General features: G+C 42.2%; 1 protein-coding gene and 1 long non-coding RNA gene across 10 annotated transcripts in view; one reads left to right on the top strand and one right to left on the bottom strand.

Annotated features, from left to right (window-relative positions):
• The window catches only part of PROX1 (prospero homeobox 1), a 54,158-nt gene extending 41,266 nt beyond the window's left edge, over nucleotides 1-12,892 (bottom strand). For 6 of the 8 annotated variants that reach the window (XM_039531517.1, XM_039531521.1, XM_039531523.1 and 3 more), the window contains exons 1-2: nucleotides 12,570-12,892; nucleotides 2,567-4,355 (exon numbers count right to left, since the gene is read on the bottom strand). In XM_039531517.1, coding sequence (XP_039387451.1) covers nucleotides 2,567-4,288 — 1,722 coding nt within the window. In that variant the 5' untranslated portion in view covers nucleotides 4,289-4,355; nucleotides 12,570-12,892. Of the gene's footprint in view, nucleotides 1-2,566; nucleotides 4,356-11,651; nucleotides 11,674-12,297; nucleotides 12,321-12,569 lie in introns of those variants that run through there. The other 2 variants (XM_039531520.1, XM_039531519.1) reach the window with 2 other exon arrangements.
• Nucleotides 12,893-13,023: 131 nt separating this feature from the next.
• The window catches only part of LOC120401694, a 52,151-nt gene continuing 43,167 nt past the window's right edge, over nucleotides 13,024-22,007 (top strand). For both annotated transcript variants that reach the window (XR_005596654.1, XR_005596653.1), the window contains exons 1-2: nucleotides 13,024-13,453; nucleotides 14,340-14,422. This is a non-coding gene — a long non-coding RNA (uncharacterized LOC120401694). The remainder of the gene's footprint in view (nucleotides 13,454-14,339; nucleotides 14,423-22,007) is intronic.

Here is a 22,007-nt window from a genome sequence, read left to right as displayed (position 1 = left end):
CAAAGGAAAGACTAACAGCTTGTACACACAGAATGTTTTTTCCTTTTCAGTCCCCCTTTGAAGAAGTGAAAGATTTTTCATTCTTCTTTCCAGGAGGAAAAGAAAGCTACTTTTACTGAAAACAAGTAATATGCCACCACGTTGTTAGTCGGCAATTACATAGTTACCGAATTTTGGCCTCAGCTGCACAACTGGGGCTCCTGTTTACTTCAATATAAGCTGCTCTGAGTGCATCAGAAGACAGAATTTGAAGGAAGGGTTTTTTAATCCAAATTAGTAATTTTCAGTGTTTATGGAAGATGCTGGCCTTACACTGAAATACATTTTTAATTCACACAGAGGATACTGAATGGACAATGACAGTGCACATTTCCCTCACACCCCCCAAAACGGGTATGAACCCTGACTTGAAGAGATCACCTCCGTGGGATGAGAGGCTGCTTCAGTCTCCATTCCCATTCATGATTTGGTCTTTAAAGGTTTGTCTACGCAGTATTTAAACACCTGTGGCAGGCCTCGGTCAGCTCATGTGGCTCTGTCTGCAGGGCTGTAAAATTGCAATGCAGACATTCAGGCTTAAGCTCAAGCTCTGGGGGCCCATGGGAGGGGAAGAGTCCCAGAGCCCAGGCTCCAGCCCAAGCCCAGATGTCTACACCCGCAGCCCAGCCTGGACCAGCTGTGGCTGTGTCGCAGGTCTTGTATTTCAGTGTAGACATCACCTGTGACTGCCAACATAGTTTCCATTTGTGGTGCTTTCAAAATGTGAACACTTGCCCTCTAAGACCTGGACTGAGTTCAGCAATGCATTCCACGTAGGCCAGCAAATAGTTATTAGATGGCAAAAACTTTTGATAACACCAACCCAGGCTGGTTTTGAACTGGTGACCTACAGGTGAAGGGTTTTTTGGGCCTGAACCAACCCACCCTGACCCATGTCAGTAGCCCTTTTAAGTCAAATTGGACAATTCATATAAGTGAGAACTACTCACATGAATAAGAGTTTGCAGGATCAGGCCTTGAATCCCTGCAATTAATTTGCTGAGGCACTCTTGCCCCCCCTTTTTTTTTTAAAAGGTGTTTACAATTAATCTAATCCATCAAAATTATTAACCACAAAAAGATACTCAAAGATACAAGCATATACCTGGCACCTTCCTCCACTGCTATTATTGGAAAAAGGACAACTTCATCAATAGCACTATTATTACTCAAGGATGGATATGGTCATTCAGTTATGATGGCCTTCATCAACTTGGAAAGGAAATTAACTATAGCTAAGACTTTATACTTGTGTGATTGCCTTCTGGAGAGGTCTTATGTTAGGTATAAAATATAATTGTATCCTTCATTGAAAGTCCTCAATTTAGCATTGGGCAAATATCACATTTTATCCACATTTAGTCATTTAAAAAAATAAATAAAATCTTCTGACCATTCCAGAACACACATTAGGGGAACGGGGAGGAGGGGGAGAAGGGAAGGAATGTAATTGCTCAAAAAAAATTGCCAAAAGGACTAGTTTACAGAAAATTAATATGGAAATAGCTGGATATGCCTAAATATAAGCAGAGCTATATTTTTCAAAAGCCTGATCCGGAGCGAAAAAGTTATTTAAACAAAAAACAACAACAAAAAAAACAGGAGGGGGGGCGAGGGGAGGACATCCTGTAAATGTAATACAGCTGAAGTTTTATATCTAACTGTGCTCCCTAGCTTTCCAAAATAATTTGCTTTGTGTATGTTAGGACAAAAGATTTCTGTGTACGGCTGAACAGAGGTTAATCATGCATAGCAGGCAGCTGCACAAGAGCTGAGGAACAGACCTCTGGGTGGGGGAAAGAAGTTGATGCAGCTTGAATACATCAGTACCTGTATCTTTTGTGTTTTGTTTGTTTACTCACTTGAGAGCCGAACTGATGATTTACAACCAACCAACTGTTTGTTCTTTGTGAGAGTCGGGAACGACACTGTTAAAATGGGTCGGGCTTACTTTGGCTTTAAAAAAATCATTTGGAAGGTTAAATGTTTTCAGCAGGGAGACACTGAGGGATAAGACGTCCCATTTTCCCCCATAATAAAGGGCCCAGTTGTGGAGCCCTTACATTTGTGAGCACTTACTCATGCAAGCGTTGCTACTTTCTGCAGCGGGACTAGCCGGGTGAGGAAGAGCTCACCGACAGGAGGAAAAGTTCCACACAGCTGGGCCCTGAAACCTCTCTTACTTTCTGTTATAATTGAAGCAAATGTTTTACAGGGGGAGAGGAAGGAATCTGTTTAAAGTTCTCCCTGAAAATAGGCCAGGCAGGTGATATAGGGAAAGAGCAGAACGTTTTGGCTGAAGCAGCACTGTTCACTACCTGATACTTTATTTAATCACTACGCTTACAAGTCCTTGGCTACTCCATCTTAGAATGTCCTATTACCAGAAATACTCTGTATGAAAGCATTGCATACAATTATGTATGCAGTGAAGTTTGTCTTAAGTTACCCAACAAAAGAGGAAAGCAAACTTACACATATTGGGCCTGGTATTGCAACCGATTATATTTTTTTTAGAAAAGGATATTGCACTTCCCGAGTAAGGTGAGATTTCAGACATATCTTGTAGGTCACCACACTCAGACTTTATGAGAGACAAAGAGAGACCTTCAGCTGTGCTGGGAGGGTGTGCTGGTGAACAAGGATGATGGTTCATATGGTGCGACGACATCTTGGTCCTCAGACTCGTGGTCTCCCTAGTTAAGTCTAAGGATTCTGGGGAGGCTCTATCTTTCCCTGGAAAGGAGGCAGATGGAGCACCTAAGGGATTCTGAAACGGGTATGCCATGAGGGGAAGTGGAAAGGGATGGCGGAAAGAAGAAGTGGTGAAGCCCGTGGTAGCTGAGAGTGGAGATTGATGCAGAGAAGCGTGATGGCCACCAGGCGGTGGGGCTGATGCAGATTGGTCAGATGAGTTTTTGCGAACTACGAGGGGCAGTGCTTCTGTTTGGTCTGTGGAATTAGGCATCTGCACATTGCTGAATGTATCTAGTGGGTTTGGAATGATGACATCACCGAAGCACTGCAGGCGCTGGTTTGTGGTATGGAAGTTGTGGTTTTCCCCATTAACTGCAAATCTTGCTTGAGGGATTTGAAGAGGTGGAAAGACCTGAGGAAGCTGGCGGGAGGGCTTGGATGAGAAAACTTTAACCACTGTGTCCACAACTTGTGACATGGCAGTGTTCAGTTCCTGTTTCAAGGTCTCAGCCAAATGTTTGCCTTCTGGATGGAAAGAGTTTGGCCTGTGTTCTTTTTCCTTAGGACCTTCTCTTTTAGGCTTATTTTCAGCTATTTCTTGTTCCCTGATCAGGGCTCTTGCACGATCAATGAACTGCCCTGGGTCTAACTCACACATTTCATTATCTGACCTGCCAACAGAATCCCTTGCTCTAGCATCCATGATTTCTGAACGCATGCTGTCTTCAGACAGGTTACCATCTTCATCGTTTTCGGAATCAGTGCTGTCATAGATTTGGTAGAACTTTTCCTGCAGCTGGCGCAGCTGTTTCTGCATGTCCTCCAGCTGCTGTTTCAGCTGTCTGCGCTCCTCTCGCTTCTGTTCTTTTCGAGCTGAAACCAGCTGCTGGAAACTCTGTTGCTGCTGTTGAGGCAGCTTTTGCTTGCGTTTGTTTTCTCTGTAGCTTTCTCGGGGACTTACAGACTGTGGAGCCATCTCTCTTTCATTTTCATTGCCCCTTAATGCCACACTTGGGGAATGGCTCATACCCCGAATTATATTCTCAACCCGGGCACGCTTAGCTCTCAGGTGCTCATCACATAACCGATCCATATCAAACTGGCTCATAGCAGGCCTGCCAAAAGGGGAAAGACACTCTTGGGGGCTGTCTCTTGAAGAGTTGCTGCATACATCCTCCTGATGTACTTCTGAGCCTGTACTAGAGAGACCGCTGGCTTGGAAACTGGGCTCTGTGCCACCATTTTTGTTCATGTTATTTTTCAACAGCTGGGAAATTATGGTTGCTCCTGGAAAAGGCATCATGGCATCTTCATATGAGTTCGCCCTCTTCAGCAGCTTGCGGAGTACATTTGACTTTTCCCCATCTGCATGCTGCACCACTGAATACTCAACATCCTGCTCTGAACCTTGGGGATTCATGGCACTAAAAAATGTTGCTCTTGCCTTTGCAAAAAATGCAGATGCTGTCCCTACCGTCCTTTTCACTCCAATATCAACTCTTCTTCTCTTGGTTTGCCTGCTTAAGAGGGCTGTGCTGTCATGGTCAGGCATCACTGGACTGTTATTGTGCCATCTTCAAAAGCTTGTCAGCTGGGCTCAGCTCAAGAATCCTGGGACCCTGGCCAACAGAACAAAAGGACTGATGAATCATTTTCTTTAAATTTCTCCAAATTTCCTGACCTCAATCCTGAATAAAATGCAAAATGCATAGGCTCTGGGATTTATGGCACATTACAATTATTGCAATGTATTATGCACTCTGCTTGAAATGAAACATTTTTAAATATTTCTGCTCCACTGGTTTAAGATGGATTAAGATTTAAAAAAGCAAAAACTGCTTAAGCACCAGTAATATGATTCTCTTGCACAAATGCCTAAAATGATACTGTTTATCTTCAGAAGAAACAGTAGATTAGAAGAACACAGCCTCTGACAACCAATTGATTAAATTTAGGGCATTGAGATACATGTTACAAAAGAAGATGAAAGTAGTCCTTATTTAAGATTTATTGTTAAACCAAGAAGCTGTATAAAATTTGGATTAAAAAAATATCAATTGCAATGTAAAAACTGTAATTGTATTTTCTAAGACTAAAAGAAAAGAACTAATAAATAAACATCCGAAGGTCAAAATAACAACTTTTACTTAATTTCACAAAGGGTGATGTATGCGTGAGTGAGAGAAGCATAGAAAACATACACACATTTAATACTTATGTTGCAAAAACTCTCTTAAATCATTAAGGCAGCATTTATTCAGTGAATCAAAATGCATTAAGATTTTTTTTTTAATGGTCAGGATTAGAATATATATATATATATATATATATATATATATATATATATATATATATATATATATATATATATATATATAAAAGAGAAAGCAAAAATACTGAATATCATTAATATAACCTAGCAGATGCCACTGAATTGCCATTGTGGTGTTTTAAATTCTCCAAATACTCTGCCCTTTTTGGTAACTTATATTCTCAAAAGTAAATCCCAGTGCTAAAGCACGAAATGTTCACATTTCATAAGCTATGATATAGGGCATTACATTGTTTGCATAAGCAAAATCAAGGCATTTTTCAGTGTTACAGCTCTGTTTTAGAACAGGCTCCAAAAATAATATCTCAAATGCCCAATGAAGCCATTCTTATATGTTACATTTTGGATACACAAAATCTTATTTCCGGTGACATGCAAAAACAGAAGAGAAAAAATATGGAAAGATGAAAGAATATAACATCAATTAACTGCATGAGAAAGGAAGACACCTTCTTTTTATATGAACTCTCATTGTTTCCCAGGAACACAGTATAAAAAGATAACACTTCCTTGCATTTTATAAAAGGTTCTTGACATAATTTGTGACTTATTAACTAGTGATGCTAAATGCACATTGCACATGAAGTGCAATGTCTCTTCCTGTTTCTTAAAATTTAACACTATACTAAATAACATTAAAATATTTTTCATGCTGTGTTTATCTAACATTAAACTTCACATTTGCTTAACAGTGCACAATCTTCACAATAACAGGGTATATTGCCAAAGGCAGCATGCAGACTTTTTGGAATTGCTCCCATCTCTTTCGGTTCACCTGTAAAAACATCTACGTGCTCCCTAGGACTGCATCTGTGGCTAGTTTTAAAGAATGACTATCCATGCAAATAGGCATAATTTCAGCATGAAATAATCTGTAAAAATCAAGATAGTAGGCAGTGCTTAGATTGAAAAAAAAAGTATTTAAAAATGCTATGTTCATTCTATGGTCTTTGCCCATGTATTTTGGATGTGTTAAAAGAATTTTCAGAGCTTCTGCGTCAAAGACTGTTCCGAAAGGAACATGATGCTTGTTTATCTTACTGACTCCTTGTATCCAGGAGGGGAAAATAAAAAATAAAAATTCCCTGAATTCGGACTGGAAATCTAGACCCAATCATTGCTGCCAGCACTCTGTGCAGAAATTGTTGTTAATATAAAAAGTGCCTGAAGCAAACGAGGCTATGGAATTAAAAAACAAAAAAGTCACATGGCAAATCACTGTGGTCCCAATTCTGAACCCTTACTCATGTTGAGTAGTGTCTTCTTCTGCAAGTAATTCCACTGGAATCAATGGCATTACTCACATAGCAAGATACTATTCGATGCAAGTGAGCGTGGCAGAATCAGGTCCTGATTGGAGGGGCATTTATGACGGATACCATCATGCTTCCATCAAAGTCAATGGCAAAATGCCCATTAACTGCAACAAGGACAGGAACAGGACCTAACATCCCAGGCCTTCTTATTGACAGTTAGACTGGAGTTGAAAAATGATTTTCATACATGAAAAGCCAAATTCTCTGCTGGTGAGAACGGATGACTCCACTCAAGTCACCCGGTGGCATTCATCTACACCAGAAGAGAATATTGGTCCAATAAGAAACAGGGAGAATGTTTACATTCCTCTTTAAAGTATATGAGTTTGCAAGCTACATGAAATAGCAGTAAGGAAACGTTAAGAGCTTTTGCCTCTGTATGTAAAATATCCCACGGGCATTTTAGCTTCAAAATAATCATTACCAAGAGAAAAAAAAACTGTACCATGTGCTTTTCCTTCCTTTGCTGTATAGTGAAATTATGCTTGATTAAAATCCAGCAATACGTTCCCAGACTCATATCAAAATCTAATGTCAAGTTTTGTGTTTTATGCACTTCCTAGCGGATTCTGGGCATCTGAACAGAACTTCCGTCTCTCTTGCCCAATCCCAACCAAGGACGTACACAAAGAGGGCCTGCTGTATCCTTGAGGCAGTGACTCAGGAAATAGGTTGGCTGAAACAGGTCATAGGGTCATCGCTACGCATCCTTTCTCCTGAGCTTCCATTTTCCTCTCCCACAAACCATGCCTTAACAACTGCTCACCAGCTCACTTCTACCACCATGAGGGAAATCAGTTTTCCCTTAACGTATTGGAGGTGCTCTGGAATGTGGCACCCTTTTTCTCTCCCATTCTTATTAGAGGTTGAGGGTGCTTCTCTCACCCTGTGCAGTAAATATTTCTGGGTTGCTCCTGGTATTCAGGAAAGCCTACGGGGTTTCTGTCTTAAGATGTGCACTATTCTCAGTCTAAATAACGAGAAACACTTCTACTTTAGCCATTGAATTATATCGGCTCATATCATTGGCTTAAGGGGGCCAAAATGAGTTCATATCCAGAGGAAAATAGAACACAATGGACAGCAGAATGCAAAATCCAATTCAGCAAGAATGTGTTCGTTGGATATGACACAGATATTATAGGAAGACTTTAATACTGGAAAGAAAAAACATTCCTACTTTGTCTGTATATTTCATCCGCACTATATTTCCTACCTACATGGTTGTGTCTGTGTACACCCATTCAGGAATATATATTTAGAGAATCACCTACTATAAGCCATTTTTTAATGTATTTTTTTTTAAAAAGGAAAGACAATTTTTCAATTATTTAAATTTAAAATCATTAAGGTTTACTTTGTATTACAAGTCACTTTTGACATTTCCTCTCTGCCAAGTGTATTTTTCATTATATCAACCCTAAACACTTATGTAGTTCCATGTAGGGGCCTGATCCTGTCAGGTGCTGACCGCCTCCTGCAAGATAGCGAACACTCTCAGTTTCCATGGACTTCAATGTGAAATAAGGTGCTCAGCACCTCTCTGAATCCATCTGATAGAGTAGCTTATATTATTCTACCTACCTTTAAAAAAATCTCATTACAAGAAGTTTAAGAATAGATCTGTAATAATGGTCAATTTCTGAGAAATGTAACATCCACAAGACATGTATATAATCAATATCCATTTACATGATTAGGTACAAACCAATATAACATAAATTTGCAAACAGCTTTCTTTCTAGACATCTCAAGGATTCATTGTCCTAAAATCTATTAATACAGATGTCTGTAGAATGGGGTATGATGTCAGGTATTTTGCTGTAGTTGTTAGAAAGAAATAAATTTATGCAATATCTAGTTTGATCATTCATATTAGATATAATAAATATTCTAGATTATACATTGGATACTAGATACCTATTCTAGTTTAATCCAGGAAAACTTCTCTATAAAGTTTAGTAAGTATGACAAGCTTATTTAAAGTTGAATAGCTGTGAAGGAATCTGTACTGACAACTTAAAGCCTTTGGTACTCAATTGATACGAAATAACCAACTGGATAAACAGTACCAAAGCTCTGAATATGAGGTATATGCACTGAGGAATTCCAGGGGAACATCATCCTGCAGAGCTGAAAATTGTTCATTCTGTCTCTTTATCAGCCAACTACTATCTTTGCTCAGGTGTCTGTAAGTTTGTTCTCTGCTTTTTATGGTAATGCAACTAAAGAAATGTAACATGTTCTTGATAATAGGAACATTCAAAACTTTAAAATGAAAGGGTTATACTGGACAAGATTTTGGCAGAATAAGCCAGGGCACGTTAGATGAAAGCGATTTCAGATAGTCGTATTCACCCCCCCCCCTTTCCCCCAACAAAAAGATAGATACACCTGAAGAACACATTACACTTCTATATCATGAATCTGTTTTGGTGCTAAAAATCACTCCACGGCACTATTGAGAAGTACAAAGTGACAAATTATTTTGTGTAAAATTAATAATTGTTCCTTAGCAATAGTGGTTTTCTACTAATTTTTTGAATGGTTTTCATGGACATTTTCAAATAGGGTGACCCTCGTTGTCAAGAATTCTATCTCCTTTAGCTGCGATGCTGTTATGGAGGAATTTTAAACAGAATAGAAATAATTAACAACTCTAGGTGCACTAATAGCTCCTTTATTCCTCCACACCAAAAAGTAAAAAATTTCAACTAATTAACTTTGGACCTACCTGAGCTAGTCTTTATCTCAAAACAGAAATACAATCCCCCTTTAAGAACATGGACATGTAGGGCTCAATCCAGCCCATCCACGGCAACTCCTGTGAAGTACTGAGCATCCTCAACTCCCATTGACTGTCCTGGGAATTGAGGTTACTTGACACATCTCAGGTGGCACTCAACATCTTACTGGTTTAGGCCTTCACTGGTTTGAGGAGAAACATACCCTGTGGTCATGTATCTGCAGGCTGCATTGTTTAGATAAACAGTTCGTCCAACTGGGAAAGAGACAACAAGCCTACCCGTGGTACAAAAATGTCGCTACTGTTCTCCTTACAAACCAGTTTTATGTTCTTCATGAGCAGTTAAACAATTTTTTAAAGTCCACATGGAATCCAGGCATTTACCAAGCTGTAAGATTCACAAGATTCCTCCTGTAAACTCAACTCAGGCTAGCCTAGGTGTCTTTTCAAAATTACATTATGCCGTTAAATCAGAATGTTTGAATCAAATAGTCAATACAGTATACTTAGGGATAGACTAAATCCTGATTTAAGGAATATAACTTGTAATATTCTTTAATTCTGCAACTAAACACAAATAAGGCATCTCTTTCAAATCTGATTGTGTCTATGATTATTTAATTTACTAACTGAACATAAAAAATCAGAATGTACATTAAAAGGCCTCCTTAGCTTTTGACCTATAGAAAAGTTATATACAGATAGCATCATTCATAGAATGTTATATGATTTGCAGCATAATTTAGTAAGGAATGGGTAACAAAAGTGTATACATTGTGCCTTTTTATTGTAGTTCAACTCAGTAACCTGTTAGCACTCACGTGTCTACTTTTGAGTATTTATAAATATTTTAGCTATTAGAGGTAAGCTTTGGAAGAAAAGCACATGAAATAAATCCTGAAATGGGCATCAATGGCAGTAAACTTTATATGCTTGGTGACAGATTATAAAAAAAACCCTGCAAGCATAAGACCTAAAGGACATGTGCCACATGCAAATTTACATGTAAGAAATCTACCTTAGTGTGATTCGTTTTACATACTGTCAGACCTGTCAGGATAACAGAAGTAACAAACCTTCCAAGTTTTTACATCTAATAGTTAAATTGCTCTATTTCTAAAACCCTCCATTGACCTATTAGGCAATATTAGCTCTTCTCTTATAGGGTAGTAAATGTGTATGTGTATACAGTGTTTGTGGGAAAGTACACACACATAATCACATGCTGTACATAAACCGCATACATTGGAGATACACTGTTCATAGCAAGAAATACAAAATGCCCATTGTACACATTTGGAATCTGTGCCAAACTTAGTATACGTTCCCCAACTTATACTCAATATTCAAAGGATTCTCTAGCCTGCAAACATTGCCCACTACCATGTACAGTTTATATGACTGACAGATCCTGCTTTATTGAGATATTAATCTGAGCGTCCCTACCTATTCTTTCTTGAAATGGAGAAGATATGCATAGCATGTAGAACTCAGACAGGTTAATTCTGGTCTCAGGTGTGATTTCTGGCCATTTTAGAGGCAGACATCTTTGGATTTTTTAAAGCCTAAATACATTACCCAAGATCTCTCTGCCTACACGATAGAGATCAAATACAAGGAAAACAGATGTCAGAAGTCAGGCTGACAAGATGCATGAAGTTAGACTACCAACTTTCAAAAGTAACCACTTAGATGTGGTCTGTGCATCTTTTGAAAGAGACTTTAAAGAACCTGCTCTGTACTCTTTGTCAATATTCTCCAGGGCCCTAAAGATTTCCCAGGGCAAGGTTTAAACCAAACATACCCCCCCCCACTCAGGTTTTAGCCACTGAAGCAGACAGTCCTGGCTAACAATGCATCATAAATTCATAAAGCTCGCAGTAACAGTCGTTGGGCTGAGGAGCTGCAGTGAGCGAGAGAAACTTGCACCTGTCTTTCTTGACACAACACACCTGTCTGGCACTGCCCATGCGCATTTAATGCGGCTCTCGGTACCTTTCATTAGCTGTGGAGAAGAAAGAAGGGGGCGACCGTCTGGTTTTAAGAGCCCATCGGGGCTGCCAGAACTGCCTCACAGGCAGAGTTCTCGAGCAAACTGGTGCTCGACGGCTGCTTTGCAGCCGGGAAACGTGCACGGACTCCTTTCTGCTCCTCCTGCCAAGATTTCCAGTCCCCACATCCCCACCTGCCGTGCAATTCTGCCTCGGACAGACTCCCCGCGATTCTAGCCTGCACGCTCCCTACAGACTCTAACTTTCTCTTAACTTACAAAGACCCACTCCAGCAAACGCCGTCTGAGCAGGAAGCCCATTTATGCTCAGCTTCTTAGAGACAAACGCTTCCCACACTGAGTTTGTGCCCAAACTGTACATACAATCCACACCCAGCGATTAAACCCACTGTCCAAACAAGGCTTCACGTCTTAAGATCTACTCTTCAAACGCCCCCCCCCTTTCAAGACTTAGCTAAACTTAAAGCACACCTCTGTCCCATTCCCCCTTCTACAAGGGCTAGTACAGACCCATTCAGAAGGAACCGATTCCTCATGCATTTTCACTCAGTTCACACACATGGCAAAGTGGTTTTGGTCAGTCATCAGATTAAAAAAAAACAACACATCTCCACCAACATGAAAAAAAATCCCCTTTCAAAGAAAAGTGCCGGCATCCCTAACCTCACTACGGATCGCTAATAACCTTATCCCGAAACTTGCGTCTGATCTATTCTCACGCGCTCGCTCGATCACATTTTCTGTACATTTCCACAATTCTCAGATCGTCCCACCCTTTGGAATGAAAAGTACTCATAATGAAAAAGCCCCTGCCCTGCCCGGCGAGGGTTAAAAAAAAGGAGAAGTAGAGACATGCAAATGACAAGCAAATTGGAACAGACAAAAAGAAAGGCAGCTATAATAAACAAGACAAAGAGGAGGCTCATAGGAGCAGACTAGGAGTTTAAAAAGGGGGGGATGGGAAGAAGGAAAGAAGGGGAAGCTCGGAACAACAAAAAGAAGTAAAATACTCCCCGCATTTTCCATCCCCAGCAAAGTGCCCTCCAACCACACACACAAATAAAATAAAACGAGGAGAGTCAACAAAAGGTGGCAGAAACGGAGACAAGCAGAGAAGAGACAAACAACCTCACCCCAGAACAACCAGGGCACTTACTCTTTCGGACCGGGCAGGCTAGAGTGATGGTTCCATTGAAGCTTCGGGGTAACAAATCGCTACTGCTTTAGTTATTGGATTATTGTTATTATTCTATAACCAAGTCATCGCAATCGCCCCCCACCTCCCGGAAAAAGCAGCACACGTTTGACACTGGTGACCGGTATTTTGCTGGGGATTATTTGGTATCATTTAAACAGCCCATGCAAGTGCTGGAGGAAAATATTTTAAAAAAAGAGGAAGGAGGTGAACAGGGGGAGAGAAATACTTACTCAGTGCAAAAGCGATGGAAGTGAGTCTATTTTTTTTTTGTGCCGGTGGGAAGAGAGAGGAAAACAGAGAGAGAGAGAGAGCCTGATAGCCTGCTGCTGATGAATATTATAATTGGACAAGGGAGGGTGAGTGAGTGTGTGAGAAAGAGAATGGGTGAGTATGCAGGGGAGAGAGAGATAGAGAGAGTGTGTGTGTGAGTGCGAGAGAGAGAGAGAGAGAGAGGAGGGGGGAGGGAAGAGCTCGTTTGCGCCGCACTCCTCTCCCTGGCTGCAATTGTCTATGATTTCTGCAGGCAGCAGAGCAGCCTCGCGCAGCTGAGGGCTCCGCACCACAACAAGATTTACTTTAAGACACAGCTGAAGGAAACAGGAAGACTACACGTCACAGTCTGAATGACGTGAGCCAGGCCAAGCGCCCAATCGGGAGGCTCCTTCGGATGGAAGGGGGGATAGTGAACCGAGAACTTGGGAGGAAAAAAAAAAGAGGGGTGGGGGGAGAAAGAGGAGGAGAAACTGGATCCCTTCCCCAGCCCCCCACCCAGTGCTGCGGGGAAGGAGACTTTATCACCTAATCTGGTGCGTCCATTGAGAGAGCCATCTGCAAGCAGCAGCAGCTAAGAGCAGCACTTGATCTACTTCTGAATCTTGCCACTCACTCCAGGTCCTGCAGTGCATGGCAGATCAGTTACCTAAAGAGCAGCAAAGCTCGTCTGGGTGATGTTACTGCACAGCAAAAGCTGCACCGCAGTTATGGATAAGTAAATGAAAGGAGACACCCTACCTCAGCTATTTAGTAATTTGGGGGCGGGGGTATTTCAAGATAAAGTAACTAAAAAAAATGAAATAGAGAAAAGTCTTCAGCAAAGTGAGGAGTGCTGACCAAGGTACCCCAACGTTATTCACTAAGATTTTAGATTTTCTTTTCTTTCCGTTATTCTAGCAGACTGGGGGTGGGGAGGGGAATTGTACACGTTGGAAGCCAATCTGTCCCTGTTCCAGGGCTATCATTGCTGTGAATGTTTAGGAAGTGGTGGGTAATCATCTCTGGCAGCATCATATACTAACTAGAGCAATAGTAGCATTAAAAAAAAAAAGCCAAAGCACAATAGATATAAGGCAAATTTCCTGCAACCCTGACACAATAACCCCAGCCAGTTACTGTGTAGGAATGCCTGTTTGGATACAGTACTTACATACTTTTTGATGCACTAGTTACAAACTTTAAAAAAATAGTTATTTCAAAACTTCGTATCAATCTTAAATACAAGGCGTAAAGAGAATTCACTTTCTATTGAATGTGATGCTGCAACTTTAACTGAGCCCAACATTTAACTTATCACTTGTGAGACAGAAAACAAACGAGCAAAAAAGAGCATCAGGTTGCACCGTGTCCAAACAAATGGCTTTTAATAAACAAGATTAATTGCTCCTCACTTGTATTTACTATGGACTTCTCTGACTCAGACATCATAAAAGCCTGCACCTAAAGTTCAGATCAACTTAAATATATACCTAGCTAATTGAACACCGATTGAACTATATACTCTGCTGTAAATCAGTAGGGGGGGGGGAAATCAGTATCTTCCCAATATCTCTGGAATGTAATTAGATCAGAGTGCGGTCAGGTTTTACACTGGTTAGCGCAGATTTACGACGTGTGCTAACAGTAAAGACACAGACATGTTAATACTCGGACATGTTAATTTCTGTAAGAGAATCATCCCCCTGTTTGAAACGGATGATGTTGAAGTTTGCTTTAAAAATGTCTAGGCATCCACACCGCAGGAAAAGAGGGGAAAAGAAACCTTTGGAAGGAAAAGTCAGAGCAGAGAGGTTAAACCGCTTTGAGAAAGGTAAGAACAGTGTTTAATATGTGTGTGAAAATAAATATCCGTCTCTTGATTTATGTATTTGTTAAAATATTAACTTACTTCTCTGTCTCATGACATTGCTAAAACAGTTGCCAAATAGATGCACACACCGCAGTCCGTGCGTTTAGCATTTTGCGTCTCTGAAGATCCCCAGTTAATGGACCTAAATGTCCTATTTGGGGATATTTTCAAGGTCAGCCAGGCTAATTTCTGGGGACTGGGTAACTTCTATAGTTGGTTCACTCTTTGTTCTGATTTTCTGCATCATGCATCAAACAATGTTAAAACAAAGTGCCCGGGCGCTCGCCACTCAAAGCCCAGGCGGGAGTTTAAGAAAAAAGAGCGAGCTAAACTTCTCAACCCCTGAGCCGGTGAGAAGTGGAGTCTCGCGGGAAAGGACCGATGGGCACTTCAGCCCAGGCGGGGCTGGGTTGCTACTTGAGCGCAATGCCGGGGGGAGTTTGTGGAACTGTTTGCGTTGGGAGGGAGGTTCTGGGGAGCAGGCTGTGCAACGCTGCAGGCAGCGGCGGGCGAGTGCAGCAGGCGTGGTGCTCTGACCCCGGCCACTCCAGCAGCTCCCAGTATGAAACCTGCGCCTCCCCTCCCTTCTGGGGCAGACCTGGCGTACAGTGCCTCGCCCTCTGCTCTGCTGGCTACGTTATGCGGCGACGCAGGGATCTCTCCCTCTTCTCCTCCCCCCCCCACCAGGATCTGTCTCGTTAAAGGAGAGCCGCAGCTTCCAGCCTTGACACCTGGATTTGTGCTGCGGCGCGCGGACCTGTCACCAGCCATCCATATACTGTGGGTGGCTGAAATTTCACAGCCCCCGTCTCTATTTAGGCTGCAGCTCCCCGTCCCTCTTTCTCCAAAGAGAAAGCTCCCGAATATCTGATCCCACTCCCCCATCTGTTGTCTGATGCGTTAGGTGACGCGGAAAAGTCAGCCATCAGTTATGGGACAACACGCTATCCACACGCTCCGGTGCTGTGTATCCCCCCCCTCCATTATTTCAAAGAGTTAACACAAGTTTAGAAGCCTTCCCGGCCACTAAACTGTTAACAAAAGGTGCAGCAATGTACTTAATGCTGCTTGTGCTTTGAAAACCGCTGCCTTACCAGTGTTCAAAGGGATAGTGGTGGCTATTTACCCTCCACGTGGACGCATAAAGGCGATTGCTCCATTCTCTGCTCCTGGTTTGGCTTGCTTGCTTGTTGTTTCTTTACATCCCATTTGAAAACAAACCAGAAAGTCAAAGTCAACTCCCATTACTAATAATCGTCGTGTCCAGCCGAGGAGCTGTCACTCTAAGTGCAGGCTGTCAGCTCAGGGGGTTTCTAGCCATAGATACCCATGGAACAGCCAACCAACCTGGACTTGTTCGGAAGCGAAATGCCAGAAGATCAGTAGCAGTGGCAGCTGCAGGAATTCCCTAGTGGGAACCCGACTGCTTATGCCCCTCTGAAGTGATGTTTGTTTAACTAACAGCTTAAATGTAAACAGAAATGATCGCTTAATATCACTTGGAATAAACATTTAACATAGCGCTCAGGGAGCAACGAGAAAACGTAAAGCTGCCTCTAGTTAAACCATTCCTTCTTCTTCCCCCTCCTTCCGCCAAAGTCATGAATCACAAGAAAATACAACAGATAAAAAGCCCCTAATTACAGCTCCCCACATTGCAGTATTGTGGAGTGAGCTCATCATTTAGTAGATAGCCTACTATTCATAGAGGAAAAAAGTGAAAACTTTTATCATTAGAATGTAATATTATCCGAAACTGATCCATTAGCCAGCCCCGGCTTCGCCTGAGGCACCAAACTTTCCAATATCAAGATATTAACAGATGGTGGTAACCACATGGTGAGATGTTGCTTAGAGAATCCATAATTTCACTCAGGCCTAAAGGACTGGATCCCATATAGCCAACGTGTATTCTGTATTGCCCCATTCTACTTCTTCTTCTGCCTCTAGTTCAAGATTCCTTTTTTTTTACATTACAGCTCTCAAGAAGCTTGTATTTTTTTAATAAAAAAAAGTTCTTGGGGTGACTGAAGAGTTCCAATTATTCGTGCTACCTGACGTTACCATTTACCCCTCTTCTTACTTGTGCAATTTAGTATTTCACTAAATAGAGATGAAACACAAATACTAGGGGGCAACCGTTCAGTGGAAAAATTTACTGAAAGAAAGTGGCTAGAAGGTGAGTGCATTTGTCTGCATATCTCAGTGCAACAGTGCAACAAGACTCAAACTGGAATGCAATTATTTGACACTTACAAAAAACAAGTCATTTTTTTCTTTCAGGCGTGGGCATAAATCGCTTGGTAAAATGTAATTGGCCCCTAAGCCCTAACAAACAGGTTTGTAGGAGCAGCCGCACCTGAGTTGCTGGCTAAGTGAATAACCAGAGAAGGAAGCTGCACTACAAACTGTTACTGAGGCAAAACTCTCTAGACCTGAAAGTTTCGGATTAGACATAATAAAAGTGGAGGCACTTGCTTCCCATCTACGCATGATGTTCCTGTTCCGAAGAGCGCTTGTAAGAGGAATTTAGGATGTTTTCATCTCACACCACACGTTACTTTCTTGGCAGAGTTTGGAAATCAGCATCGGTGGCAGCGTGGCCACAGGATCTTCTCTGCTTGCTGTAGCAGCAGAGGGCAGCCGCCACAGCAATGGCTTCCCCTTTGCCTTTCCTCTTTCTGAACCCACCCTCCTTCGGGCTGTTCAGCCAGGGTCCGATCCTGCAGCCACTGCACTCCAGGGCACCCGTTCCATGAACTTCAGCGGGTGCAGGATCGAGCCCTGAGCCAATCTCTGTTGGTTCCCAGCTGAGTTTCCACCAGTCATGTCATTTGTGGTGCCTTCTCCTCCATAACCTCATCCCATTCCCTCCTTCGGAGAAATTTCACTCGCTCTACAGAAGAAGTGGAAAGCAGACTCGCCACAAACGGCAGCATAAAAGGGGTGCCCGTCTCCAGCTCACACATGGAGTACTGTATCCACGTGGCCCCTAACCCAGGAGGGAAGAGCTCCACGGTAGCTTCTCTGTGCCAAGCCCATACACAAGTTCCTACCTTTAACTTCTTTTTAAAAAAAATTAAGGGCAAGCCTGCTACTGTTTCCACAAATTAGTCTCTTTCTCCACCTCCCATGTGGTTGGCCCGTGGGGTTTTGTTGCTGCAGAAAGTCTGATGGCCCTTGGAGTCAGGTGCTCAGACAAGAAGTAAAAGAATATGAAATGAAAGTCTAAGTTAGATGTCAAATCTTAAGGACTGATCACGAACGAGCTTTCTGACCATCTTTACGTTATTAGTGACAATAAATCTGAGATGTAATTGAGCCTGACCCGAACATCTTTGCTTTGATACCTTCTCTTCCTTAAGTCAAGACATACGTCTCGGTGGACATATTTTCAATGTGACTTGTGCCATGTAATAGAAGTAACGTGCGGCTGCTTTATCCGTTTTATCTCGCATACTCCCTACTGAGATTCTAGGTGGGAAAAGGACCTGATGAAGTGAAGGAGCTGGAGGGTTTTGTGTTTGCTAGCGAAGGTCAGATACTAAAGCCCTGGTTTGCATTATTTTAAGTTAGACCTTTAAAAAAGGATTGCAATGTTGATAGATGTTACCATTCTATTTTCCTGCATTTTGCGAGATACGCTGCTCTATGTCATTCATCATCCCAGAAAAATCAAATATGGCTTTACTGGATATTCCATCGTGCCAGATGTTCTCCCCAATACAGCATTACTGAAATGCCTTTTGTGGCAGTTTAAAAAATCGGGGGTCTCTCTGGTTGGTGGGCTAGCTAATCTATCTACTTGTCTAGTCGAGGGACTGCACTCAAAAGTGGTAACACATACTCCCGTAGATGTAGGCTGTGACATGGGGAGTCTATTAAACAGGGTAATTCCTCCAAATAGTCGCAGAAATACTGCAGCGTTACCGTACTTACCCATTTTGTTCCGCAAACACTGGCTCTCCTTGCCACATGGGCTCGGCGATATTTTATTGAAGAAAGGTGTCGTTTCAAAAGAAAGGGGGGCGGGGGGCGGGGAAAGCGACCCAAACCAGGAGGATTCACAAGAAGTTCTCGATAATGAAAGTTAAGGAACTAGCAGTAGCGATGTGCATTTACCTTTCAGGAAAAGTTTTTTTTCTTCTAAAGGTGATAGTATTAAAAATGCTTTAATAAGCAGGTTTGAAGTGTGTTCCGATGCATGACGGAACGTAGCAAACTATACATAAGAATCCTGATTTATTCTCGACATAAATCGAATTTAAATGGTTGGCCTTTTTTCGCTTTTCTTTATGATCTCTTTTTGCGGTTTCGTTGCCCTTCCCCCCTCCCCCCCTCCCAAACCCCATGCTCAGTGCTCCTGCTCTTTCATTTCCAACACAACAACAATTCCGGATTGCCAACCGGATCATCGGGAACTACACAGTTAGAGCCCGATCCCAGTTCACGTTGCCTTACGGGGAGGAATGCAAGGCAAGACGGGATCAAGAAAAACAATCAGTCCTAATAAGCATGCAACACCATTGTGTATAGGTACAACCACCCCCAGCACTTCTGGACTTCATACATTCTGCTGGGATACAGAGGGGACTCAGAACACTTGGGGGGTGAGATGGGGGGGGTCTGATTCTGCTGTCTTTCGGCAGGCAAAACGACCAGGACAGGCAGTCGACCTTTTGGCTGGAGGACTGAGAAGGCAGCTTCTGCAGAGGTGGAAAATAAACACCCTTTCTCCCTGCAGACTTAGATCCCCCTCCCCACCCAAAATAAGTGGTTAAACAGGTGGGAAATAATAATACATTTTAATGAATGATAATGTCACATAGGCTTATGCTATTAATCATAAGTAATACTCATGTTACCCTGTGCTTGGAGAATCTTAGGAAGCCAGGAACAAATGTACAGCTAAAGGCCAAGCACCGAAAGAGAGTGAGAGGAATATATTACTAAAGGTTTCTGTTTGCCCCCCCCCACTCCTTGTGCATGGGTGACATATTTTGTCTTCCCTTGTAGCTCTGAGTGCTGCAGGGGCTTTGGAACAAGGGCGCAGAAGTGTGTGAGACAGCACAGGGAGATAGGCTAAATTTGGCAGGTGAATGACTCTCTTGAATTCTTTCCTTTTTTAAAAGACTCTTGAGGCTGGCTAGAATTGAAACATTTTGCAAATGGGGCTATGGGTGACCTCGCTCCAGCCCTGCACCTTGCAACCTTCTCGCTAAGCGTGTGCAGCCTGAACAGTGGCGCATCAAAAAGCACGTCTATAATTAAAAGCACGCTCTCCACTCACCAGGCCTCTCTTGCACTGAACTCCCCTCGCTCTTTTTAGTCGTACCAGAGAAAAGGCTGCGGCCTCAGCTAACGCAGGCGCCTGTGCCAGGGCTCGGCAGCAAAAAAAAAATATTCCCCCAACCCCTCCAAAAAACTAGATCCGCCTCCCCGAGCCGCACAAATCAGCGCAGGAAGGGGAGTAGGAAGTCCCTGGGCCAGCAGCTGTCTGGGCACGTGGAGTATGGCAGGTTTTCGCGTTGAATCAGTGCCCCTTGGGGCCACGTGTGTCGCCCTTACCTCCAAGCACCAGCTGCAGCGGCTTCGTCTCACTGGCAAGGAAGGGTACATGCTGCTTCTGCTCCGTCCTTGGAGCGCATCCCCCAACCCCAGAGCAATTGCAAGTGCAGTTCCTCTTAGCGTATGAAAGAGATTCCAGACTATGGTCCACTCTCCCGTTTTAGTTGATGGTGATTCACTTAAGCAGTGACACTGATTATTTCCCGAGCGATATGGAAGTTGGAACTCAAACGTTCATCCTAAGCCACAGCCATAGAGTTTGCACCTAAAGTTTGGGTACGTGCAAATCTTTTGGGTCCCTTCCCCCACCTGTTACAGCTATAGAACCGATTCACAAAGGTTAGAACCAGAGCTCAAATGTCCCTAAAGTTTTGAGGTTTGTCAGATCTGCTGAAAAATTAAGACCCTCAGGATTTAAACTTCCCCCAAATTCTGCATCCTCTCTGAAAACAATGGTGTTTATTCCAAGGTGACAGCTTTGCACAGTGACACGTTTCTTTCTTCGAGGGGAAAAAATGTCAGAAGAAAACTTCAGAAATATGTTCAGGACCATTGCTGACTCCTCCATTCCTTTGTACTAACACAGTGCAATAGAAAATGATAAAGGTATGTTGTTAAAAGGGCCTTTTCTTTAGTAATTTTCCTTCAGCAATCAAACAGATGACACTGGGGCTGAGAACGAGGGACACAGGGGCTGAGAATGTGGAACAATTTTTACCTTACTCTTCTGAAATGGAGCGCAAACCTTCTAGTATACAAAAAACAAGAGCAACAAAAGTTAGAGATCTATCTATTTATGATAGTAATCTCTGATCATTTAGGGCCTGATTCTGCTCTTACTTACACTGCTGCAAATCAGGAGTAACTCCATTGAACCCAATGGAACTACATCAGTTTGTGTGTGAGAGAACAGGGTCCCTAATATCTGTAACCATTAAATTTAAAGTCTTTCACCTCTTGCCCTAGCCCTCCCTAGAACCCCACCCCCAAAACAACAACAACGACAAACCTTTAGGAACAGAATACCTTCAACCTGGAGAGTAAATATCATCTAAGTGGTTCAGCAAAAGGCAGTTCAATTCATGGATCTTGTATTGATGGAAATAGAATTGTTAAAAAAAAAAACACTCCAGAGAAGAGAAAGTGAACTAAACTAATCCTATTAAACGCGGTAGCATGTTTCTGTGGAGCGCACGGAGAGATTAAGCACAGGAAAAGGGATAAGTGCTGCTTCAGTTTCACTAAACTAATGTGACAACTTGTCATTGGAAATCTTTGCAGCTTGTTAGCAGATGACTAGCTGATTCAGATATGTTTTCTACCATTTCCTTTGTGTCTGGGGGTGGTGTTTTTTCTTTCCAGTTCTTTCTTATACATACTGCTTTATTTTGTTTTTTAATCCTTCCTGTCTCCTTCAAGTCAAAACATTTAACTTGCTTTAATCAATATTTTGTTTTGAAGATGTCCCTTGACCTTTTATTTGTGCAAATTAACCTTCATGGGCACCTCATTCATTCATTAACCTCAGCTGGATTGCATATCCCCTGTACATGGCATTTGGGGTATAACATATTTGTGTAAGACCTCCCAGATATTACAACGAGTGTGTACAGTAATAAAAATAATGTTGTGTGGTTTTAAAAACTTGGCCCAGATTTTTCTTTCTTTCTTTCTTTCTTTCTTTCTTTCTTTCTTTCTTTCTTTCTTTCACTAGATTCGGAAAGAAAAAATATAGCAGTCCTTGCCAGTTTCCATGTCATGGCTGTATGTATGTAAGGGCTGAACAAAATAGCTAAGCTGGGAGAAATTTTAGAGTCAGTAATTTCTTTTCCAAAGCAGGTGTCCAATTTGTTTGGAAACTGTGCTGCCTTCTTTCTTTCTTTCTTTCTTTCTTTCTTTCTTTCATCACCCCTACTTCTCTCCTCCTCCCTCCCCCCGTCCCTCCCCCGTGAAAGGCGTGCTTGTTGAGTAAATGGAA

The sequence above is a fragment of the Mauremys reevesii genome, linkage group 3, assembly GCF_016161935.1.
Source record: "Mauremys reevesii isolate NIE-2019 linkage group 3, ASM1616193v1, whole genome shotgun sequence".
Taxonomy (NCBI): domain Eukaryota; kingdom Metazoa; phylum Chordata; order Testudines; family Geoemydidae; genus Mauremys; species Mauremys reevesii.
This window is presented reverse-complemented; position numbering and strand designations above follow the sequence as displayed.